Raw genomic sequence first — 25,551 nt, 5'->3', positions numbered from 1 at the left:
CCAAGAGTGCTTTTTCTTGTCTGCTGCTTTTGCCTGTTAAAATCGTATATGTCCTTCAGGGTTTGGTTCAAAGGCCATTCTTCCTTTCAGTTTTTCCTTAGCCTTTGTAGGGGAAGCAGTTCTCCCCTTTAATTCTGTAGCACTCCATACCTCTTAGGTGCCTTATACCTCTTTATGACCTAGTTATGTGTATGTGTGTCTCCCAGTTCCCTGAAGGGTGAGCTTCTGGAGGGTAGTTAACCTTATTTTCATTCAGTGTTGGTCACAGTGGGGCCTTCCTAGTAAATGCTTGATGAGTTGTGTGGAGTGTGGACACAAACATGGAGGTTGTGGGGTGAATCTCCCTAGTCCATTGGTGACTACTTGCATTTCTGGGTGGGAGGAAAACTTGGAGAGTTCTCAGCTGAAGCCTCTGGGTAGCCACCCGGGACTCAGGTGTGCCTGTTGCAGGCTGGGTCACCATGCAGGGCCATGCTCTCCTGAAGGTCCCTAGCCTCCTTTGTTTTCTTTGGAGCCTGGGCTTAGCTTTTTGGCTGGCTTAGCTTGGAGAAGTTGGTGGGCAGTGGTTCCAGTTGGTCAACAGAAGAGGTTACCCTAGTGGACAAGGTGACCCGAGTTGTGATGTTGCACGTATGGCCTGTTGTCAAGTATTGCCGTCAGGAGAAGCCTGCTCCTCCAGCACAGCCTGCCGGGCAGCCTTCTGCTGTTGGGGCACCTCTGTTTGGCTTTGGCTGGTACACTGATTCTTGGCCAGTCATTTGATTGCAGGGTAGCAGGACCACAGGGTTGAAGAGCTTTGGGCCTGGCAGGCCTTTGCAATTCCTGGCCTCTTGCAAAAGCCGAGGGAGGAGCCTTGCACAGAGCTTGTGTGACTCACCCAAGTTCATCTGTGTGCCACCTGCCTGCTGGGTGACATGAGTATATGGCAGAGTATGGTAATGAGGAATCTGACAGTTGAATTACTGTATAGCTAGAGCTCTCAGCTTCAGGTTGGGTGGGAAGGTCAGGTTGAGCCTACCTAGTCAAGACATTTCCTCGTTACTTGAAGGTTTGTACATTTTCTGATATTCAGCTATTTTGTGTTGTGATGTAGCATTTACTGGTCTTGAAGACCTTGCTATTGAGGTTTCCCAAGTAGCTAAACGGCTGTTGGATGCATTGCCTTCTTGAGGGCATAATCACGGGTGAAATCCTGACCTAGCACAAGCTCTGTTTTAAGGCCCCTTGGTGTTATATGGTGACTTTGAAACTTTGAGCAAAGGCACACACCCCTGTAGGATCAGATACTACCTGCAGATTCCAGCATTTCATTGAAAGTATGTCTAATAATCTCTTGCTCATTTCTAAGTCTTATTTTTCCTTAGGGTGTTGAATTCATCTCTAAAGTGGGGCTAAGGGCCTTGAGGTCACAAGGGGTTGTTGTGAGATTTGACTTATATTAACATTTATGAATCTTCTTAGTAGCTGCTTAGCAGATGATATTAAGCTTTGGCTTGTAGCTGTTTTGCCCTAAACAGGCAGGAGATTACTACCAGGAAGTTGCTTAGGAACCAAGCTTCACATTAGTTCCTGTTTGTACTCTGACCTTGTTTTGCTGTTTGTGGTCTAACTGACCTTGGCTGGGCCCCTACTCTGCCCCTGGTCTACTCTGAGGTACCTTCCCCCTTTTCTTAAGATGATAGGCTCAGTAGTATGATGCCTGTTTCTTCTCCGCTGTACTCAAGGAGTGGCTTCCTATATGGCAGATGAAGACTATTTCTCATGTTCTCACCTAAGCCGTCATGCTCTCCCCATTTTCTCTGAAGCAGGCTTGTGCAAAATGAGGACCCCTTGGGATCAGTCGGACAGAGTTGATGTGATTTGCTATTCAAGGTTGCTTCAGACTCTCTTCTGTTGACTTTGGTTGGCGCTCTGGATGGTAGGCTTGATGTGTCTCTGAGGTTCGCTGTGATGCCACCAACTTGATGGGGACTGTGGTCAGTCCCTTCTTTTGGATGTTAAACTTGTGTGAAAAGTCGCTGAAGCCAGAAACCTCTGTTTTCTGCTCTTAACGTTCAGCTGGGCTCTGTTTTTCTCCTAGGGTCTTTCCTTTCTGATCGTGCTCCTGGGGATGGCCAAAAATCATTCAGCGTTCCTCTGCAGGCCATCTCTGTGAGGCTGACTTAAGTTGCTCTACGTTGTAAAGAAGCCAAATCTCTTGTGTTGATAGGAGGTAGGGAGTGTTCAAAATGAGACAACAGACCCAAAATGGAGTCGCTTATGCCAAGCCCGGCATCACCAAACAATACCTAATTACACTTTTGGCTCTCCCAGAAATGGAATCTTAGTATGGAATCTTAGCTCAGTCAATCAGGAATCACCTGATCAGCACTATTGAGGTCATCTGCCTGGTAGACCCCTGCCGTCCCCTAAAGGGAAGTAACCTTACAATAACCAGCTTGCTTTTTTGCCCAATATAACTTCCTTGTCCCCGCTTGCTTCTTGCTATAAAAGTCTTAATTTTGTACAGCTCCTCAGAGCTCCCTTCTGCCTGCTAGATTGAGTGCTGCCCAATTCAAATTGATTTTTGCTGAAATAAATGCTTAAAAATTTTAATAGGCTTCAGTTTATCTTTTCACAGGAGGAAATGGTGATGTCATTGTCAGGGATGAAAGGAGGAGGGCTCTGCTGATAAATTGCCACTGGGCACCAGGACAAAGTACAGCTTTGAGGTTCAGTGATTATGTTTCTGTGGGCACAGTACCTTGCACCTGAGTTGGTGAATTGCTGTTCCTAATAATTTTATAGCTCTAGGAAGTGGGCTGGAGAAGGGAGTAAAGCATGGTATTAATAAGTTTTGGATTTCCCTCCTCCTTTTTTTGCAGAATAACCAAGTGCTGGGAATTGGGAGTGGTTCTACAATTGTCCACGCTGTGCAGAGAATAGGTACGTTTTCAGGCTGACTCCTGGATGTTTGTGTGGGGTGATGGGGGTGGTGGGGACATAGAGGAGAGGGAGGAAGCAGCGCGCAGCTTGGCACCAGCATTGTGGAGCCTGTGGTCAGGTGAGTGTTTCTGCTCTTCTCTGAGTGGGATTCTTGGGGTTTTGGGGTTGGCAAATTTGAGGTTGCCCTGGCTTTGTTTACTCTGCTGAGCTGGGTGAGGAGCTGACTTAGGGTGAGGTCTCTGCAGAATCTTAATTGTCATCAGGGGTGTGTGTGTGTGGCCTCCTGGATCCTGAGGCAGGCAAACCCTCTAAAGCCCGCGGTTTCTCAAGCAAACAAATCGAGGTCGGCCAGGCCAGCGCAGGCTTGGCCTGTCCGTGACCCTGCAGTTGGTGGCTGGCTCTGCAGATGCTGACTTCATTCTGATGTGGGTGTCTCTGGGCTCAGGAAAGGCTCAAGAATTATCAACCCCGGTGGCTGCTGGACAGGTTTGACCGCCCTGCTCTTGTTTGTGAGAACAGAGCCCAGAGGAGAGGCTTGCCTGAATGTGGATCTCCTCTGGTAGGTGCCAAGGGGCTGTGCTCAGGGCACAAAGCCCAGGAATGCTTTGTCTTTAAGGAATGACTGTGATGCAGGTGTGATGGCTTCTGAAAGCCTCAGTGTTACACACCCTTCTGCCTCAGCACTGAGTATGTGAAGGATTTTAGGGCACAGGGATTACTGTGGATTTCATAATAGTGGCATCTGAATCTCCCAAGGTGTACACCCAGTGATTAAGGAGACTTGAAATTTTTAATTAAGACAGTTTTTCCCTGTCGACTGAAAAAAAATGCACAGCCTCAAAGTTGAGAATTATGTTTTGTGTGTGTGTGTGTTTTTTGTTTTTGTTTTTTTTGGCCATGCTGTGTTGCTTGTGGGATCTTAGTTCCCCGACCAGGGATCAAACCTGCACCCCCTGCAGTGGAAGCGCGGAGTCCTAAACCATTGGACCGCCAGAGAATTCCCCAAGAATTATGTTTTATTTGGGGGTGTTACTGAGGACTTAAGCCTGGGATACTGCCTCCCAGATAGCTCTGAGGGACTGTTGAGGAGCCAGGATATATAGGAGTTTTTGCCAAAAAACCCCGAGCAGTCGAACATCAAAAGATTAAAAGAAAAACCAGACATCTCAAGTTAATGAATGTAGTGCTTTCCTATGTATGGGAAGATGCAAAGGCCTGGGCTTAATGAAATTATTCCTTTGATGTGCACCTTAATCTAGAGCCAGTATCCTGTTTTTTCCGTCCTGAATTCTCTCGGGTGCACTGCCTGGGGGCAGCTGCAGTGGCTGAGGGTTTGATGGCTGCGGCATCCTTTGTTCACTGAAATGACAGGAGACGTTCTTTGTCTGCATCCCTTAAGACTTTCCTTTTTGGTTTTTGTTTTTTTTTGGCCGCACCATGCGGCTTGTGGGATCTTAGTTCCCTGACCAGGGGGTTGAACCCATGCCCCGGTAGTGAAAGCGCCGAGTCCTAACCACTGGACCGCCAGGGAATTCCCAAGACTTTTCTTTTTGTTTAAATCAAGTTTTCCCGAAAGGTACAAATCCAAAGTGAATAAATAAACCCTCTTTAACCACCCTCTGGCGTCTATAAATGATAATATTTTTTTACTAACTGTAAAAGTCAAATTCTAGCTTTTCTCTGTAAAAGCCTACATAGGGAAGTAGTTAAGACTGGCACTAGACTGCCTGGGATCAGATCCCAGTTCTGCCATTTGTTAACTGTGTACCAGTTACTTTGCCTCTCTGTGCCTCAGTTTCCTCATCTGTAAAGTGGGGATAGTAATTGTAAGTTATCTTTGGGTTACTAGATTAAAAGAGTTCATGTGTACAAAATTCTTTGACTGTTGCCACGCACATACTAGCAAACCCTGACGTTGCTCTTTCTGTGGTTAATACTTAACCTCCTTAGGCTTTTTTGTCCCTGTCTAGTGACATGTGAAGACTGTTTACCAACTTTTCAGCAAGGGTGGGGACATAGAATGAAAGGGACATTTCAGTGGGGGGAGGGGTTGGACCTTTTCTGTTGGATTTGAGCAAATGTGAGTACAACAAGGAAAATAAGGTGAGGAGAGAGAAAAACCACCAACGCGGCTTTTGTCTCCACAGCTGAAAGAGTGAAACAAGAGAATCTGAACCTCGTCTGTATTCCCACTTCCTTCCAGGTATGTCCTGCTTTCCATTCTGCATCTTGGCAGTTGCCGCTGAATTTTCTGGGTCCCTGAGGATATAGGGGTGTGGCTCTGGGTTGTGTACCTGGGTTGTTCTGGGTGAGAGAGCCAGGAGCAGGAGAGCAGTTGATTGACTGGAGATTGCTCCTCGGAAGCATGGTTTTTTTAAAATGTAAAGTATTTTTCCCTTTACTTTTTTTTTTTTTGGCTTTATTTATTTATTTTTGGCTGAGTTGGGTCTTTGTTGCTCTGCGTGGGCTTTCCATAGTTGCAGCAAGCGGGGTTTACTCTTCGCTGCGGTACACAGGCTTCTCATTGCAGTGGCTTCTCTTGTTTCGTAGCATGGGCTGCAGGCCTGCGAGCTTCAGTAGTTGTGGCTCGCGGGCTCTAGAGCGCAGGCTCAGCAGCTGTGGCACACGGGCCCAGCTGCTCTGCGGCATGTGGGATCTTCCTGGACCAGGGATCAAACCCGTGTCCCCTGCATTGGCAGGCGGATTCTTAACCACTGCGCCACCAGGGAAGCCCGGAAGCATGGTTTTAGACGTGAATATTTTAGTATATCTTGTATTAGGCACCATGGAGTTTGTAGAGATAACCACATGGTCTCCGTCCTCAAGGAATATTATCTCCATTTATAGATGAAAAAACTGAGGTTAAAGGGCATTAAGTGATGCATTAGAAATGCAAGTGCAGTAGTTTGAGTCCGTGTCTAATGCTGTTTCACAATAAAATAGTAGGGGCTGATGAAGGAAAGCAATGGAGCCAGTTAAATACAGGGAGAGATAAGGGAATAGTAGACTTCAGGAAAGGAGGGAAGAGAGGTGCCTAGATAGAGCCCCATCCCTCACCTGGCTGTCGTGGGGAGGGTAGGTGTGTCGCCTCTCTTTGGCTTCGTCGTGGGGATCCTGTGAATTGGGGTTAAAGGTTGGCATTGCTGGTGATTTGTGCTCCTGTGATGTTGTGGACACGGTTTTGGACAGCTAGGTCTTCAGAAACTCTCAGTCCTGGAGGCAGGATGTGTCAGGTGTGTGCCCCAACCTGTCAGAGTAGGGAGTGGAGGAGGGATTCCAGGTAGGTAGGATAGGAAGTTAGGATAGTGCACGCTGTCAGAGCTGTTTTGAAGTTAAATCTCTTGGAGGCTCTGACAAGCTGCCCGGACACCCAGGGAACTGAAGACAATACCATAATTCCTGCTTCAGGCTAGAAAAGGAGTGGTTTCACCTGGACTTTCTTGCTTTTGAAATCCTCACGTTCTGAGGAGATGCTCTTAAAGTCAGAGGGGCTGTGATGGGTTGCCTTGCCCTTGAAAAAGCTAAGTGTCTGATTTTTCCAAGTGACTTGATCATCTAGTATTTTTATTTCTTGTTTAATAAAATTATTTGATATTGGTGCTTATTTTTAATTAAAGTTATCCATACACATAGATTGAAGAATCAAATAATTCAAGTCATTTTATTAAAAAATAAGACACTCCCTTCACACCCTCCCCCACTCCTGACCACCACCATTTCTTGCTCTTTAGATGGACATACCTTTAAAACTCTTTTAGCTGATTGGGTATCTGCTCCAAAGTCTGGAGACTACATGCTTTTCTTGCCATTTAAATTTTTTTTTTCAACTTGAGGTAATAATTCCATGCTGAATGGATGCAGGGAAGATGAGCATTCGGTTATCTCTTCCCTCCTTTCTCTCGCAGGTCAGATACCCTTCTCCTAGTCTTCAGTACAGTTACGTTTTGGTGAGGCCTCACTCAGTGTTTACAGAATTGTGGTGTCCAAGCTACAGCTGAACTGTGCAGTCAGCTATGATTACGCTTCCTTACCTGCTCATTATTTTGTTTTCCTGAAAGTTAAGTAAACGATGCCTTTGTTTTTTCCACTTCCTTGGTTGTCTGCATACTCCTTACTAATTCAACCCCAAACTCTTACCTGGATGGAAAATCTCGCCTCGTTCTGGCCCAGTGGATATTCTACTCCCGTCAGCTTCATCTTCTTGGTACTCTGGTTGGTAGCAGCTGCCCTCGGCTGTTGTCTTGGGATCTCCCTTTGCGGTCAGGAACTTTCCTTTTCTGTCTCCTCTTCTGGATCGTCCTGTTCCTCCTCACTACTCCCCCATACCCTTTGGTTTCGTTTCCTTCAGTTTCGGTGAATCACGTCCTTTAGGTAGCTATCCAAGTGCACGGGATGCAAACTTGTCGGCACTTTGGATGTCTGAAAATGTCTTTAGCCCCTCTGGAAGTCAGTTATTTGGATAGAGAATTATTTTTTTAAAAAAATATTTATTATTTATTTATTTGGTTGCTCCGGGTCTTAGTTGTGGTGGCAGGCGGGCTCCTTAGTTGTGGCTCACCCGCTCCTTAGTTGTGGCATGCGAACTCTTAGTTGCGGCACACATGTGGGATCTAGTTCCCTGAGCAGGGATTGAACCTGGGCCCCCTGAATTGGGAGCGTGGAGTCTTAACCACTGCGCCACCAGGGAAGTGCCCTGGGTAGAGAATTCTGTGCTAAATCACTTCTTAGTACTCTGTTGTATCTTCTGGCTTTTTTTTTTTTTTTTGGCTGTACTGCACAGCCTGCAGGATCTTAGTTCCCCGACCAGGCATGGAACCCGTGCCCCCTGCAGTGGAAGCGCGGAGCCCTAACCACTGGACTGCCAGGGAATTCCCTCTTCTGGCTTTCAATTTGCTGTTGAGGAGCTTGCTGCCATTCTGATTCTTGATCCTTTGTATAAAACCTATTTTTCATTCTCTCTGAACTCTTACACCCTTATATTATCTTTTCTTTGTCTCCAGTGTTCTGAAATTTCACCATGCTGTGTCTTGGTGTGGGTTTATTTTTGTCCACTATGCTGGGCGCTTGCTGGGACATGTCATTCTACAAATTCACACTCTTCAATTTTGGGGATTTTTTTCCCCCTATTATTCCTTTAATTTTCTTTTCTCTGTTTTCTCTGGTCTTTCCTTTTAGGGTACTTGTTAATGTCCTTGGTGCTTGTGGCCTGTTTTGTCCTTTTGTCTTTTCAGCTTTACCTTTTTCTAACCCTTCTATTGAGCTTTCTTTGCTCTCGTGTATTTAATTTCAAATAACTCTTTTTTTTAATTGTTCTCTGAAAAGTTTTTTTGTTTGTTTTTGTTTTATGGGTGCAGTTTTTTTCAATTTCTTCTCTTAGCTCCCTGAGGATGTTAATACTTTTGTTTTTGTTTTAGGATTTCTTCTCCTATATCTCTTTTCTCAAGTTTTTTTTTTTTTTTTTTTTTTTACAGTTTGTTGGAGGTATAATTTACATAGAAAATTTACTCTTTTTTTTAGTATCTATAAAAATTTATTTATTTATTTATTTATGGCTGAGTTGGGTTTTTGTTGCTGCGTACGGGCTTTCTCTAGTTGCTGTGAGCAGGAGCTACTCTTTGTTGTGGTGCGCAGGCTTCTCATTGCGGTGACTTCTCTTGTTGCAGAGCGCAGACTCTAGGTGCACGGGCTTCAGTAGTTGTGGCACGTGGGCTTCAGTAGTTGTGGCTCGTGGGCTCTAGAGCGCAGGCTCAGTAGTTGTGGCACGCGGGCTTCAGTAGTTGTGGCTCGTGGGCTCTAGAGCGCAGGCTCAGTAGTTGTGGCACACGGGCTTAGTTGCTCCGCGGCATGTGGGATCTTCCCGGACCAGGGCTCGAACCTGTGTCCCCTGCATTGGCAGGCGGATTCTTAACCACTGCGCCACTAGGGAAGCCCCCAAATTTACTCTTTTTAGCATATAGTTCTGAGTTTTGACATAGTCATGTAACAACCAACACAGTCAAATATTGTTAGAATGCTTTGTTCTTTTTTTTTTTTAATTCCAGCTCATTTTGAAGACTAGTGGACTAAGAAGCTGACCGGAAACCAGCTCTCAGGGTGAGGGTGGTCCTTGCTCTCTGCCAAGAGCTTGTCTGCCAAGAGCCCTCCTGGCAGACAGATCATTGAGGAACTCCTAGTGTCAGATCATTTTTTTTTTTCCTCTGGCTGGTCAGGTTTCCCAGAGAAGACTGCCCAGTGCCCTTTTAGGAGGAGTATGCGTGGCTGCCTGGGAGCCAAGTAAGAGAAGAGGGCTAGAAGACGTCTGTCATTATTTGGGACATAAGCCCTGTTTTCAGTGTAGTGCCTGTGGTAGATGGGGAAGAAGTGCCTGCTACATTTTGCAGTATTTCTTTGACTCTGGGCCTGATCGTGTTTTGCCAATGGGATGTGACCAAATGGCAGGCCATCAGTGGCTTGAACAGTGACTGCTTTTGCTTTGTGGCTTGGCCCTTTTGCTGCTGAAACCATTCTGCTGCCATGTGAACAGGCCTTGACTACTCTTCTGGAGGATGAGAGGCTCTTTTAAGCCTCTGAGTCTTGGGGTAGCTGCTACACAGCAAAAGCTTGCTGATGGAGTACCCCCATCTTCAGCTGTGCCTGGCAGTTCAGTCCTGAGACCTGCTGTTTGACCTCCAGAGAATAAACATGCTGCTTTGGGAGCAGTGGAGAAAGATGAGGAGCTATAACAGATTCTCAAACAGGCTTTCAACCAGTCTTCCCTTTTTCACTCCCACCGTTGTGTCTGTTTTCTGAAGTTCACAGGGCCGCTGAGTCCTTGAACCTTTTGGGAGGCTCTGTGCTGTTTATTTGGTCGCTTCTTAGCTTTTTCCAGTACTGGTTTAGGATACTGGCTTAGGATTTCTCTTTCTCGTTTCTGCCATTTACCATTGTCCATCAGTGATCTAGCTTTTAGAAGTTGGTTGCTGTTTTTTCCTCTTTTTGGTTTTTCCTCTTTTTGCCATTGAGAAAAATTCCTTTATTGTATTATAGATTTAGAGAGGTTTAGGGAAGGAGCTGAGCTAAATACAGGTGTTCAATTGCTATCTTTAATTGGAAGTTTGATCTGTGTTTTTAAGGTAGCATCCTCCCAGCCCACCTATATGTTGTGGTGGTTAGTAATAACAGTGTACCCAGACTGGAAAATGCTGGCCAATTCCAGCTGATCAGGTAGAGAAGTCATTCACAGTTCACAGGACTTTAAAAAATTCACTTGTTCAGAGTTACTGTTTTGTGTTAAGTTTAGCCAGCTGCAATCTTCCTGAAATGATTGAAAGGAAATCAAAATATTTCATGTTCTGCCTTTTAAACAAGTAAACCCATAGGTGTTTAAAGGATTTTTGTAGATTTTCCCTTTAAAGTTAAAAGCTTTTGGGAGAGAAAATTAAAAGAAAGGATTTGAAAGCCAGATCTGGTCTAGGCAAAATAACAGTGTTTGTCCATGCTGGCTTTCAGTCTACCTCTGTTAGTTGATGGAAGGGGAAATGCAGCGTTTTCAGGTATTATTGTGAAATTGATGAAAAACAGGACTGCTAGCCTGCCACATGCCACTGTCCTTGATCACATGAGGCATTTGGGGCACCAGCTGTGGAATTGCAATGAGAAGGTGTTGCTTCCTGTCTTTTTTTTCAAAAGTACAAGCTAATCATTAGCTTTCCTGCTCCCTGCACTTTTAAGAGCTGAAAGAGACAGCTGTTGCTCTACACCCTCAGGAGCCCCTTAGCTTGTGAGCCTGGAGTGTCTGGTGTCTAGCAGGTACTGATCTCAGTTGAGCACCTGTGTCTGCATTACTACTGGCTGAGCCAGTGATGGGTCCATATCTCCACAGTAGGGCTGTAGTGCTGAATTCAGTGGATTCGTTTCCCAGGGCTGCCATAACAAGGAACCACAAATTGAGCGCTTAAAAAACAAATTTATTGCCTCTCATTTCTGGAGGCTAGATGTTGATTGCTTTAGAGGCTATGAAGGAGAATCTGTTTTGTCTTTCTCCTAGCTTCTGGTGGTTTGCTGGCAATCTTTGGCATTGCTTGGCTTGTAGGCACATATCCTTGCTCTCTGCCTTCATGTTCGCGTGGCGTTCTCCCAGTGTGCCTCTGTCTGTGTGTACAAATTGCCCTTCTAAGGACACCAGTCCTATTGGATTAGGGCTCACCCTCATGACATTCTGACTTGATTACCTCTGTAAAGGTCCAATCTCAAAATAAGGTCACAGTCAGAGTTACTAGGAGTTAGGACTCCCACATACCTTTTTTCTTAGGGGAGCAGAGTATAACCCGTAACACTCGGTGAGGGTGACGCTCCTGCCACCTGTGATGGTGACTCCTCTCCGTGTGCAGGGCCATTCGCAGGGGTCTTGTGGGGAGTCCGGTCAAAGATGGGGAGAAGGGAGGGTTGGAGGACCTGCTGATGGAAGCAGGACTTAAGGGTCCCACCCCAGTGGGCTCTTTGAGGTCATTGTACAGGGCCCTCCACGTCGTGAAGGGGGATACAGACGATCTAAAGGGAGAACAGATCCTGTCCTTACGTTACTGCTTATTGTCTGGGAGGACACGGGGCTTGTGGAGGAGGTTGGGGCGACCTCCCAGCCACATAACATAGACAAACGTATCTGCTGGGCTCCTTTCGTGTGCGGACTCTGGACAGGTATTGAGACAGGCAGCTGGTGGTGGTGGTGAAGAGGCAGATTTCAGTCAGCATGGTGATCACCGAGGGGTTACCTTTCTAAAGGGGTGCGAGGCTCCTTGTGCACAGCGGGTGTTACTCAGCGTTGCTCGTGCCCAGTGTGGTGCCTGGCTCTTAGCAGGCACTCTGCCTGGTGGATGAATAAATGCTACATTTATGTGTGCCATTTTTCACAAATATATGGTAGAGAAGAAGTAGAGGTAACGTGCCTTTTGGAGGAAGGAGAGCCCACTCCTCGCACAGGGGATTGGGGGCCTCCTGGAAAGCCGGGCGTGAGGGGCTGGAGTTTGGGAGGAGGCAGGGCATTTCAGGTAGAAGAGGGAATGCCAAAGAACTCCTTTTAAAATTGTCATTGTTAAAAACGTTATTAATAGCATAGTATCATTATGTAAGATGACTTCAATTCCATTTATAAGCAGAGGCTTATAAATTGTCATTGTTAAACATGCTGCTTTGGGAGTAATGTCATTGTTAAAAACGTTATTGTTAAAAACGTTGTTATTGTTAAAATTGTCATTGTTAAAAACGTTATTAATAGCATAGTATTATTATGTAAGATGACTTCAATTCCATTTATAAGCAGAGGCTGTCCTCTCCTTTCCTTTTTCTTCTACGTTCCCTTTGTTTGCCTTATCGTCTGATTTCCTTCCTAGTCCCTAGACAGGGCAGGAGAGCAGGAGACTGTATTTCTGGTCCTCGCCCTGTCCCTAACTTAGCACTGGGACCTCTCTGGGCATCCATTTCTTTCTTAAAACAGGAGTTTGCACTAGGTAACTTGACTGAACTCAAAATAATTATTCACTCAACTATTGGCTTAACTGACCCTAACTGCTATAGGGTGAAAAGTGTATGTGAAATGTGCTCTCTGATTACAATCTAGATGGACAAACAGGACATCCTCATGAAAGAGTAACGCTGGCAAGTGGTGCAGGCAGTCTTTAAACTTAAATGTTAAATTAAAATGATATATTTATACAGGATTTTTCCCTATAGACATCATGATAGAACAGTTTCCTGACACCCAGTTTTCATGTAATACGTTTGAATGCAGTTTAGTATTGTTTGTAAAGTAGTACATAAAATTAACAGGAACCGTAGTATATAACACAGTTTTATTTGCATGATAGAATATCACACTGAACTTTATGCAGTTCATATTATTCCAACACCATCTGTATTAGATATCTTTGCTGGAACAAATTACCCCCAAACTTAGCAGTTTAAAACAAACATTTATTAGCTCCTAGTTTCCAAGGGTCAGGAATCTGGAGCGGTTACCTGGGTGGCTCTGGCCTTGGGTCTCCGGGGAGGTTGCAGTTAAGCTCTTGGCCAGGGCTATAGGCCTCTCAGCTGTGCTTGGAGGATCTGCTTCCAACTCCATCTTGTGGGTATTGTGGGCCTTAATTCTTCACAGCCTGTGGGGTAGGGGCCTGCCTAAAAAAATTAAACAATAACCTTTAATAGGATCAAATAAAAATCCAGGATTCAAATTTCCCCTATTGTCTTATCCTTTAAACATATTTTTTACAGTTTGTTTGAATCAGGATCCAAATAGGTCCCATATATTGCAAACCCCAGGGTCTTTGTATTTTATTGTTAGAGTCTTAGGATTTTGGATTTGAGGATTGACATTGGTCATTATCCATCTGCATCTTTTTATAGATGAGAAAACTTGCCAGGGGTCATGTGGCTGGTTCATTTAAGATTAGAACCGAGACCTTCGGCTCCTACATCTCAGGTGCTTTTGACTTTAAGCAGAAAATATTTTCAAGACATGGCTTTTGAAAAAAAGTTTTCCATCCTTTAGTTCCTCTGCGTATTGTAAACAGTGGCATGAACACAGATCCTTATCACTTGAACTTGAGTGGTCAGACTGAAAGGTTCACGGTCCATTTATTCCAGCATCAAGTTCTGCTCTGGGCCCTGTGGTGGTGGTAACCCTCCCCTTCAGTCAGCCTGTGTGAAAGGCATGTCCGTAGAGTCGGTGGTGCTGACTTTTCCCACAAACATCCTAAATCTTTCCCAGTCTGGTGCTCTCAGGTGCTCTCACCTAGCCATTCCGGAGGTCCTGCCTTTACGTATTCTTCTGAGTGTATGTATTCTTTTGCTTATTTTTATTCAACAGTGTACCCTGGAAATCACTATGTATCAATTTGTAGTGATCTTCCTCAGTCTTTTTTCATACTGTTAGATTTTTTTTTAGAGACGTTTCTAATATTTTGTAGATTTGGCTCTTAGTTTAGGAAATTTTAAAAAATGTTAGTTCCCCCTTATCCACGGGGAATATGTTCCAAGACCCCCAGTGGATGCCTGAAACCACAGATAGCACTGAACCCTGTATACACTGTGTTTTTTCCTGTACAGCCATACCTATGATAAAGTTTAGTTGATAAATTAGGCACAGTGAGAGATTTAACAACAACTAATAATAACATAGGACAATTATAACAATACACCGTAATAAAAGTTACATGAATATGGTTTTTCTTTCTCTCAAAATATCCTACTGTACAAATTTAATGCCTTTTCCGTCTTAACTAGGCACTTATGCACTGTAGTCTTGTAACTTTTGCAGTTTGAGATGTGACAGCAAAATTAGCACAAATTTCTTTTTCCTTCTTTAACTTCACGGATGGAAAATTCATTCTTACCGTAGATCTTAGCAACCTCAGCATATAACTTTTTTTTCTCAATTCACTAAACTGAGAACTTCCACTTTTTCACTTAGAGAAGGCACTTTATGTCTTGCCTTTGGCACATCTGAATTGCCAGCACCGCCATTGCGCTTTGGGACCATTACCTTGGAGACACTGCAGGTTTGGTTCCATTCCAGCATAATAAAGTGAGTGTGATATAAAGCGAGTCACATGAATTTTTTGGTTTCCCAGTGCATATAGAGGTCATGTTTATACTGCATCGTAGTCTAGTAAATGTGCAATAGTATTATGTCTAAAAAAGCAACGTATGTACCTTAATTAAAAAATACTTTATTGCTAGGGACTTCCCCGGTGGCGCAGTGGTTAGGAATCCGCCTGCCAATGCAGGGGACAAAAGTGCGAGCCCTGGTCCGGGAGGATCCCACATGCCGCGGAGCAGCTGGGCCCGTGCGCCACAACTACTGAGCCTGCGTGCCACAACTACTGAAGCCCGCGCGCCTAGAGCCTGTGCTTTGCAACAAGAGGAGCCACCGCAATGAGAAGCCCGCGCACCACAACGAAGAGTAGCCCCCGTTCTCTGCGACTAGAGAAAGCCTGCGCACAGCAATGAAGACCCAACGCAGCTATAAATAAATAAATAAATGAATAAATAAATAAATAAATAGACTTTATTGCTAAAAAATGCCAAAACAATTACAGTAGTAACATCAAAGATCATTGATCACAGATCACAGTAACAAATATAATAACAATAATGAAAAAGTTTGAAGTATTGCGAGAATTACCAAAATGTGGCACAGAGACACAAAGTGGGCAAATGCTATTGGAGAAATTGTACCCCTAGACTCCTTGGAGTCAGGGTTGCCACAGCCTTCAACTTGTAACAAATGCAGTACCTGCAAAGTGCAGTAAAGTGAAGCACAATAAAACGAGATATGCCTGTATTAGGTAAAGTAAGGGTTACTTGATACACAAGCACTGTGGTACTGTGACGGTCAATCTGATAACTGAGATGGCTTTTAAATGACAAATAGGCAGGTTACGCTGGACAAAGGGATGAGGGCTGGACGGAGTAGATGACGAGAATTTCATCATGCTACTCAGAATGGCGTGCAGTTTAAAAGTTGTGAATTGTTTGTTTCTGGAATGTTCCATTTAATGTTTTTGGATCAAGGTTGCCCCTGGGTAACTGAAACCGCGGAAAGTGAAACCTTGAATGGCCCGTTGTGGGGGAGGGTGGTGGAGGGAGAGGGAACTACTGGTACTGTATTACCAGAGGCTTTAGGAGGCCATGATGCTACCTTTATTGATTTATTTACTTACTTACTTATTTATTTTTGGCTGCGTTGGGTCTTCGTTGCTGCGTGTGGGCTTTCTCTAGTTGTGGCGAGCGGGGGCTACTCTTCGTTGCGGTGTGCGGGCTTATTGCAGTGGCTTCTCTTGTTGAGGAGCACGGGCTCTAGGCAGGAGGGCTTCAGTAGTTGTGGCATGCAGGCTCAGTAGTTGTGGCTCGCGGGCTCTAGAGCGCAGGCTCAGTAGTTGTGGCGCACGGGCTTAGTTGCTCCGCGGCATGTGGGATCTTCCCGGACCAGGGATCTAGCCCTTGTCCCCTGCATTGGCAGGTGGATTCTTAACCACTGCACTACCAGGGAAGTCCCCCATGACATTATCTTAAGTAACAGGTCACTGAGGAGGAACTCTTAGCCTAGCACTGGAGCAGTGTTCACTATGTGCTGTTTACCTTCTTCCAGCTTCTGGAATGAATTAACTTTTGCTGTTCATGGGGCTAGATCTCCTACCTGGTGGTGGACCAGGTTGGATTTGAGAGGCAGCCTTGGTGGGACTCAGCGTCTGACGCTTGAATCCAGGAGGATTCTGAGGACCCTCGCCGTCACTAAGAGTTAATGATCGTGGGTGCTTTTTCCCTGTCCTCCGCAGGCCCGTCAGCTCATCCTGCAGTATGGCTTGACTCTCAGTGACCTGGACCGACACCCAGAGGTAAGCAGAGAGAGGCTGCTGGCTTTTTTGGTCTCCTTTCTTTTTTTTTTTCAATAGCTGTCACTTGTTCGTGGGCTCTGGATATCTTGTTGAGTCTAGGAGAAAAGTCAGTTAGTCCATACTAGCTTTTCTCCTAGGACTTTGAATATTAATCCTGGCTGAGGTCAGAAGAGAAGAGCTTGTTAATTTCTAGGACATTCCCTGTGGTTTAACCGAGAGGGCTCAGGGACCCAGGGCTTCCTGCAGCCCTCACACAGACTTATACGAGCAGGGCGGCCCTCAGAACTTATCACTAAGTGGAGATAAGAAGCATCATCTGAGGCAGCCATGGGTCTTTGAAGACAGATTAAAATGAAGTTTTACGGTGAAGATGATTAAACACACAGGCAATCTAGAGGAGACTGAAGTTGATGAGAGTGAGGCGCATGCTCACAGCTGGCATTTACTGAGCCCCGACTGTGTGCCAGTTACTATGCTAAGTGCTGGGCCTGTATTAAACCACAGTCATCCCTGGGTATCATCCCTGGGTATCCCATGCTCACAGCTGGCATTTACTGAGCCCTGACTGTGTGCCAGTTACCATGCTAAGTGCTGGGCCTGTATTAAACCACAGTCATCCCTGGGTATCATCCCTGGGTATCCCATGCTCACAGCTGGCATTTACTGAGCCCCGACTGTGTGCCAGTTACTATGCTAAGTGCTGGGCCTGTATTAAACCACAGTCATCCCTGGGTATCTGCGGGGGAACGGCTCCAGGACCCACTGCGAATACCAGAATCCACAGATGCTCGACTCCCGTAGTTGGCCCTCTGTATCTGCGGTTCAGCATCTGTGGATTCAACCAACCGTGGGTCATGTAGTACTGTAGGACGTATTTAGTGGAAAAAAATCTGTGTTAGTGGACCTGTGTAGTTCCAACCCATGTTGTTCAAGGGTCAACTGTATTTAAGCTCCAGTAGTCTTGAGGGTGGGTACCATTATTATCTCATTTTACAGATATGAGAAAGGCACAGAGAGGGCAAGGCATTTGCGTAAGGCCATGCTGTTTGCAAGTGGCAGAGCCTGAAAGTGAATCCAGGTGCTTCTGGCTCTAGAGGATGCTGCTTAGAAGGGTTTTGTGGAAAGAGGTAAAGTTTGAGCAGAGCTGTGAAGGCTAGGTGGCAAGGGCAGGAGAGAGCATTCCAGAGAGGGGTAGATGGGAACCATGGGAGTGGTTCCGGGCTGGCATGTGTGCGGTGCTGAGACTGGCTGGGGTGTCTAGGACCGAGTGAGTGGAATGGGTTTGTGCACAGCAGGGGGAGGGGGAGAGGGAGAAGGAGAGGGCAAAGCTGGATTGGAAGAGTGAGGTGGGATTACGGCAGCTTGAAAGCAGACTTGGTGGTGGTCTACTAATCCACTGTGTCATGGGACATGTGGGCCACAGATGGGTTAGTAAGTACCACGGGAAGGGCTTGTTCGGAGATATCTGTGGGTAGAGCCAGGGCACAGGCTGAATCAGCTGTTCAACGCTGTGGGGAGAGTGGTTTGGGCTGAAGGTGGGCATGAAACCCAGACAGAAAAGGTTGCTGCCTTCCAGGCCCCAGAGAGCTGCCGTGGTGCAGAGTGGGGAGGAGCATCGCAGGCTGTTACTCCATCCTTGTGAAAGGGTGGAAGCGAGGACGCCCCGTTGAAGCTTTGTAGGCCCTGTGCCAAGCAGCTTCTAACTGCGGCTTGAACTGAGTTTGCACCCTGAGGTCTTATACTACTGTTTTAAAAACCATACTTGAGGCTCCCACATTGTCTCTGCAGAGTGCCAGGAGTGACAAGAAGTGCATCTCTTTCTTGATTTCAAATTTTGAAACATGAATGAACCTATTCCCTCCTTGACTGCTTTTGGGCCTGGCAGTGGAGCTTCCTGTAAAGGGAGTGGGCAGGCGCAGACAGGTGCTTTGGTGGGTCATAGTGGGGGTACCTCAGAAAATTTCCACTTCCGTATTGCATCAGATGTGTGTCAGCATGCCAGTATTTTTGCCACATTACTACGGAGACTTCTGAATCAGTGTTTCTCAGCCTTTTTTCCATTAATGCCCACCCCCAGTGAAATTTTAATCTCACAGATATACTGTATACCTCCTTCTGTACTTGGAGGTGAAGTTACTCACGTTGAGATTGCATGCTCTCAATAATTCCAGCTCATCCACAGAGAAGCCCATCAATGAGTAAAGGGAGTATAAAGTGGTGGGTAAGAGTTGGCCCCAGGTGTGGTTCCCCTGTTTGTTTCCTGGTGACCTTAGTGGAATAGCTTAACCTCTCAGAGCCTCAGTTTCCTGACTGGCTAAATAGGAAAAACTGTGCCTGGCTAATAAGGCTGCTGGGACCTGATGAGCTATTGCATGTTCAAGCTTAGTGGTTTTTATATCTTTCCTTACCCTCAACACAGATTGACCTTGCCATCGATGGTGCTGATGAAGTAGATGCTGATCTCAATCTCATCAAGGGTGGTGGGTGAGTGTTGTGGGGATTTTTTTGCAGAATATCTGCCAGTTAATCCTTAGCAAAGCAAAGTGGAATACAGAATAAACACATTGCCGCTGTGATGTACGTGAGTTTGTCTTTCTACTCGGATGCGGATAGCATAAGGCTGTAGAACCAGCCTGGCATTTCTGGTTGTTAGTAGCAATCTGGTGACAGGAACCTGGGCCTCTTCAATGAAATTATTCATCTTAATGGGTTCTCTTTGCTGCCTTCTACTGATTCCAGCTTTAAAAACTGTACAGGCTAAAGCAAACATATTATCAGGACTAGATTACTGGGTCTGTGGGCTCTGAGCAGTTAGTGATGTATGTATTCATTCATTTGGAAAACATTTATTGGGTGTTCCTTAGGTGTTTATTTTGGGGGGTTAGGAAGTGGTGAGTTGAAGGAGGTGAAGTCCTGGTCTCCTGGTTCTTATAATCAAGCAGACTATGGAGTGACACAAAATTTGCTTGAAATCTCACTGTGCTCTCTTCACTTTATAACCCTGGCTGTCAAATTGCAGATAGGGCAGGTTGTTCAAAGCTTGTCCTTACTTCTCCAGTTGCAGAAGCTCCGCCTCATGCCATGCTCAGATGGCTTCTCCCCAGGCACAGTGCTTCCTGGCAGATGCATCTTAGATGGGATTATGCCCGCTGCCCGACTGGGAACCATTTCTCCCAGACACAGGCTGTGTTTCCCTAGTCCATTTACTGGAAACAGCATGTCTTAGCTTGGGCTGCCATAACAAAAACCTTAGACTTAGTGACTTAAATGGAAAAATGTATTTCTCACAGTTCTGGAAGCCCTGGGCTTGCAGATGGCGGCCTTCTCAGTGCAGCCTCCTGTGGCGGAGGGAGAGAGAGTAAGAGAGCTTTCTGGTGTCTTCTTAAAAGGATATCCATCCTATCAGACCAGGGTCACACTTTAATGATCTCATTGAACCATAATTACTTCCTTAGAAACCCCATCTTCCAAGTATAGTCACATTGGGGATTAGGGCTTCAACAGTTGAATTTTTTGGGAGGGGCAGGGAGACACAAGTCAGTCCGTTGCACAGGATGATGGAGTTGGGGGGGGGTGTTCCTTTAAGAATTAAAAATTAAATTTCTCTTTAAGTGCCAGAATTGAGTGGATTTTGGTTTCCCGTATCTGACCTTAGTTCCCAAATTCAGTTTTTGTCTTACTTACCCCTGTGTTCATTTGCTGCTTCTTCCCCATCCCCCAGAGGCTGCCTGACCCAGGAGAAAATTGTGGCTGGCAATGCCAGTCGCTTCATCGTGATTGCCGATTTCAGGTACGACGTTCGGCGTTCTGAACTGTCCGCTGAGGAGGTAGATCGGACCCCAGGCTTCATTTTACAGAGGAGGAAACAGGTGGAGGGAGGGGCTCTCCTAACAGTCTGTGACGTAGCCAGCATCGGGGAGGATTATGCTCTGCTTTCGTGCTGAAGTTAGGTGCTGCTGTTTCATGTGTCCCCTGGAAGGAGGCGGAAGCAGCTCGGCACCCTTGTTAACAGAGCGCGTCCTTATTTGTCACTCGTTCGCTCCTAGCAAGGCGCCTCAGAAGAAGCAGGTCAAGCCCTGCCCCTGGGCAGTGACCCAGCACCCCTGCAGCCTCTGGGGCCACACGTGACTTGTGTTGTGGACAGTCTTTGACCAGGCTCTCAGATTCTCCTTCAGGGAGTCTGATAGAAGGCGCTTGTGCGAGCATGTTAATTAAAAAAAAAAAAAATTACAGCTGTAAATGATTATGTTCTTCACACCTGTATATGACAAGCCAGTCACATCCATCCAGGTTTTAACATTTTTGTCATATTTACTTACAAAAGCTACTGCTTTTCTTAAACGGTAAAACACAGCCAATGCATCTGAAGCCCCGTGCACTCGGCCCTGCTCGCTCCCCTTGTCCTCTTACCTCATTCTTATCCCCATGCCTGAAGTTGCTGTGTCTGTACCACTGAGCTTATTTACACTTGTTGTACTTTCTGACTCTTTCTTTCCAGGAAGGATTCAAAGAACCTCGGGGATCAGTGGCACAAGGGAATCCCCATCGAGGTCATCCCGATGGCCTATGTCCCCGTGAGCCGAGCTGTGACCCAGAAGTTTGGGGGTGTGATTGAACTTCGAATGGCTGTCAACAAGGCAGTAAGTGGCCAGGGAGGTTTCTGGAAGGCATTCCAGGCTCTCAGGGCTGTGTCCTCCTTCCTGCTTCCATTAGGTCTGCGCCTAGACTGGGCAGGTGGCTTCTGTTTGTTTATTTTTAATCAGCCTATTGGTTTACTTTTAGAGCGCTGGCTTTATCAGTTTCCACATTCAAACTCATGTAGGTAAGACTATACTTAATGCAATGCATATTCTCTGTACAGATGGGCGTATTTTCTGTCCCTCGGGATCTGTGCTCCTTAGGTTATCTCTGGTCTTTGTACCTGAGGCCTGGATCTCTGACTAACAGCTGCTAAAAATGGGTTTTGGGAGGCCCACCTGGGGCAGAAAGTTATTCAGGTTTCATGGTGTAATTTTATTTTTCCTCCTCTTTTCTCATTCTGTGGTTAAATGAAGTAGAGTTTCTTGGGGGGACGTGAATTCCTCCCCAGGAGTATACTCCAGAAACTTAGTCCACATGTTTCTCTTCAGCTTCTAAAGTGGGTTGCACAGAACTTTTTTTTTTCTTACACTTAAATAAACAAAAAAGCAACAGCAATACTCCAAAAAATAACTGTAGTTGCAGACAGAACTATTTATAAAAAGTTTGGAACGTACAGAAGAGAAAGCAAATTATCTGTAACTCTACCCCGATGAACTTTTATTTTGCCGCGTTTTCTGCCTGGTGTTTTTGTGACTTTTACAAAACCATAATCCTAATCATACCGGTTGTGCAGAGCTCTGACTCTGGCTCCCTGAGTAGCTGAAAAGCCGAGAGGAGATTGTTGGGGTGCCCTCTCACGGCTGGGGTTCCTCCACGCTAGAGCCCAGCATCTTGCCTTCGCGGCGTTCTGAACTGGCCTCCCACCCCTTCTCCAGTTTGCAGAGGAGTCCTCGTTTCCTTGCCTTTGACTGTGGTGTTCTGTCAACATTTATGCTCCTCGGCGCTTTCTAGTGCCCAGAGCTGTTGCGGAATTCTGGATTACTTAAGTAAAACTACCCCCAGCCTGTTTGACCCCAGGACCCATCTCTGCTCCCTGTCTTTTAAGATGGGTCTGCCCCACCTGGGGGAGCGTTGTCTTACGTTGCATTACTGATGGTTCTTAACGTGAGGCTGTGGGGGTGTGGAGCCATGTTGGTAGTCTGTTCTGTTGCTGTAGTTTTTCACTCTAGTAATAGCTAAGACTCAGTGAGCCCTCGCTGTGGCTAACGCTTGCCCACGTGGCTTACCCACAAGCTGCCTGATGAGGTACATTTCATTATCCCTTCTTTGCCGTTGAGGAATCTGAGGCTCACAGAGGTTAATGGCTCCTGTGAGATCTATGCCTGGATGGATGGCTTCAAGACTCCAGTTCTGACTCCCAGGTTCCTGCCTCCTAGAAAGCACGAGGCAGGGGTACTGGTTGGAGCGGGTTAATTAAGATACTTGTCTTTGGTTGTCACCTCCGCTCTCCTGCTCCTCTCTGCCTGCCTGTATCTACATGGCCTCTGTAAGTGTGGGGAATTATCTTCTAGGGTCCTGTGGTGACGGATAATGGGAATTTTATCCTGGACTGGAAGTTTGACCGGGTCCACAAATGGAGTGAAGTGAACACAACGATCAAAATGATCCCAGGTAATGGGAGTGGCGTTCACTGAGCACAGACGCCCACGCCGCCCTTCGCAGCTGTCCCCTGCCTCTGGCCGTGGATGGATGTGGGCTTTGCCAGACTTGGTGGGAAAGAATTTCCTTCATGCTGTGTTTGGAATTCCTAACTTCACGCCTTGGCCTTTTCCTTCCAAGAAGAGTTATTGCTCACCTCGCAGCTTCGTTGGTTGGCATTTCACAACCCATTCAGTTGGGGTAGGCCTGGAGCTGATGGGGTGTCAGATGGGGCCTGCCTTGAAATAAGCCCACCCTCTCTGCGAAGAGCCTTTCCTTTCAGGAGCTTGACTGCAGCCTCTTTGATTTTGGCGTGTTCTCTGGGGGAGAATGACTCAGGTCACCCACACATTAGATTCCTGCCACAGGCAGGGTGCTGTGACATGTGTTACAGGGCGTTCTCCTGTCAATAGAACGTGGGCTCTGCCTCAGGGAGAGTTGATGTGAACCTGGGGAAAGCTGTGTGGGGCTGCCTAGAAGCTGTGCCTACAAATAAGATGGAATGTGGAATACCAAGAGTCTAGAGTTGCTTCTTCTGCGAAGCGTGGGGAGGTTCATGGAGGAGAGGTGACTTTGGACCTGTGCCTTAGTGTAGAGTGATCCAGACACTGTGCTAAGTGTTGAAAAACGTCTCGTTTGATCCCCCAATTTAATGAGATAGTTATAGAGGAAGACACGGATCGAGGAAGGGTACATGATTTGCTCAAGGGCTGCAGCCCCAAGGTGGGAGCCTGGGTTGTCTGCCTCTAGACCCTGAACTCTTAGTCCTTCCTTCGTCGAGAGCCAGGTCAGGAGGGGGTTGTGTGACACGGACCTTTGGAGCAGGGGGGTGTCTGCAGTCCACCTTGTGCCAGGGCCCTGGGCCCTGGGCGAAGGCTGGGTGGGCAGTGTCGGGGTGAGTTATGAGTCCAGGCCAGAGGTGGTACTGAGGGCTCATGCCAGGGGATTAAAAAGAGGAGGCAGATGTGAGAGATACAAGTCTTATGATATCGAGCGACTAAGATTCCAACTGGGACTATTCCATGCCATGAAGTATTCTTGGGCCAGAGCAAGCTAATGGGGCAGACGAAGTCAGTTTAGTAGATTGTAGTGGCTAGGAGTGGATTCTGGAGCAGACATCCTGGGTAAGGATCCAAACCCAGGCTTGCTCTATCAACATGACCTTTGTGCAGTCAGTTAAATCTCTGCGCCTCAGTTTCTTCCTCTGTAAAAGAGGCTGCTCTTAGTACCTACCTCATAGGATTGTTGGGAGGAGTAAATGAGTTAAAATGGTGCTCAGCACACATGGAAATATTTGTTGAATGAGTACATCCCTAGGAAGGAAGTATACTGTCTTCATCATTAATTAAGTTGCTAGATTACTTTCTGATTTACCCATGCTATTTGGGAATGAAATACATATAAATATATAAAATGAAAAATATATAGACATGTAATAAAGAGCTAATTCTCCAACCTTACTTTAGTCTACTATTTTAGTCTTCTATTGACAATCTTTTTCCAGATTTACTATGTAAAGAAAATGGGTTGAATTATGCTTATTTCCTTACTTAGTGTTAACTTTTTAGTGGAAGAACTAAAGAGCCAAGAAGGCAGGAGGAAGAGAAGCCATAGAGGTCACTGTTAGTAACATGGGAGACTTAGCCCCGAATGGTAATACAGACAAACCCAGGGGCGGCACAGGAAACCGCTCACCATTGCTGGCGCTGTTCCTCTGTAGGTGGATTTCTTGCAGTGCCCACTAGGTAGCTCTCTTGCACCTGTTCAGACCTTTCTTGGTGTATTGAGACATTGAGATCTCCTTGGTGAGCAGATTTCTCCCATGCTTTGCTCTCCACCTTAGTAAGTAGACGCTACATCCTAGAGAAGTTCAGAGTTTCATTAGGAACTTAACATGAAGAAAACGAAAAAAGAGAGGCTAGATGTTAAATTATTTAGTGCAGTGCCACCAGGATCATCAGTGCGGTTGGTTCTCTTTCTCATTCTCTTTTCTCTTCCTCTTTGGTCTCTTAAGATACTTGCTGCTGGACCATGATCAAGGGAGGAAAAGAGGGCAAGTTTCCCTGTCTATCCTGTCACCCTGCCCTTGTCCCATGTACGTTCATTTATGTGAGGACACTTAAAGGACAGTTAAACTGGTCCATGGCTGGTCACGCCCTTGGGTGTTCCATTGTTTGCACCCAGAGCAGAGGTTCTTTCCCCCATGTTCACATTGAGCCACCTCTGCCCTTTCCGCTAATTGGGAGGGTGGGGGTAGGAACGGGTCAGTCGCTCCTGGCATCTCAGTAATCTGAAGAGAGGTTGCTGTAAGATCCAACCTTAGACTGCTGCCATGCATCTCTGCTCTTTCTTTGAAGTCTTTTCTGGAGCCAGTTTGGCTTTCTCTTGGATCAGGTGGAAGCTGTCACCTTGTATTACAGAATTTTGGAAAAGGATGGGTCTTGAGTGGCCACTTGGCATGTCTTTGGGAGGCCCCAGTCGTGGCGGCCCAGTGTGGTGCTGGGGACCTCTGTGTTTCAGCAGCTCCTTTCTCTACCTGGTGGCTTTTTATTGCCGGTAGATGATTTTATTTGTTTATGTATTGGGGGCTGTCTTTGAAAATTTTAATTTTATTTATCCTTTTGAATTTACGTAGTTCAAAATTACAAGAGTAAACAGTGAAAAGTCTCTATCTTCTATCCCTTTGCCCTTCCCCCTGTCTGGAGGCAGCCAGCGCTGCCAAAGTTGTATGTCCTTCTTGAGTTGATCTTCCATAAACGCAAATCAGCCCCCGCCCCGTCTCCTTTTACATAAGTGACAGCACACTAGACACGTGGTTTGCTTCCTATTTTTTCCCATCTTGAAGATTATTATGTAATGGTTCACAAAAGAGCTTCCTCATTTTTTTAAAAAAATAATTGCATGGCATTCCATTTTGTGGCTATCACATAATTTATTTAACCAGGTCCCCACTAGCAGATATTTGTTTCCTTTTTTT

At 46.0% G+C, this 25,551-nt stretch overlaps 1 protein-coding gene and 1 long non-coding RNA gene across 3 annotated transcripts in view; one reads left to right on the top strand and one right to left on the bottom strand.

Moving 5' to 3' along the window:
* Positions 1 to 25,551, top strand: part of RPIA (ribose 5-phosphate isomerase A) — a 32,091-nt gene that overhangs the window by 3,195 nt on the left and 3,345 nt on the right. Inside the window, exons 2-8 of one of the 2 annotated variants that reach the window (XM_082426876.1) lie at positions 2,865 to 2,925; positions 5,073 to 5,128; positions 16,236 to 16,295; positions 18,715 to 18,779; positions 20,017 to 20,085; positions 20,794 to 20,935; positions 22,448 to 22,547. In XM_082426876.1, coding sequence (XP_082283002.1) covers positions 2,865 to 2,925; positions 5,073 to 5,128; positions 16,236 to 16,295; positions 18,715 to 18,779; positions 20,017 to 20,085; positions 20,794 to 20,935; positions 22,448 to 22,547 — 553 coding nt within the window. The remainder of the gene's footprint in view (positions 1 to 2,864; positions 2,926 to 5,072; positions 5,129 to 16,235; positions 16,296 to 18,714; positions 18,780 to 20,016; positions 20,086 to 20,793; positions 20,936 to 22,447; positions 22,548 to 25,551) is intronic. The other variant, XM_082426877.1, reaches the window with a different exon arrangement.
* LOC309643851 overlaps positions 1 to 25,551 on the bottom strand; it is a 306,112-nt gene that overhangs the window by 280,378 nt on the left and 183 nt on the right. The window lies entirely within an intron of this gene.

The sequence above is a fragment of the Balaenoptera physalus genome (assembly GCF_965194825.1).
Source record: "Balaenoptera physalus genome assembly, chromosome: 15".
Taxonomy (NCBI): domain Eukaryota; kingdom Metazoa; phylum Chordata; class Mammalia; order Artiodactyla; family Balaenopteridae; genus Balaenoptera; species Balaenoptera physalus.
Note: the sequence above shows the minus strand (reverse complement) of the source record. Positions and strands in the feature narration are given on the sequence as shown.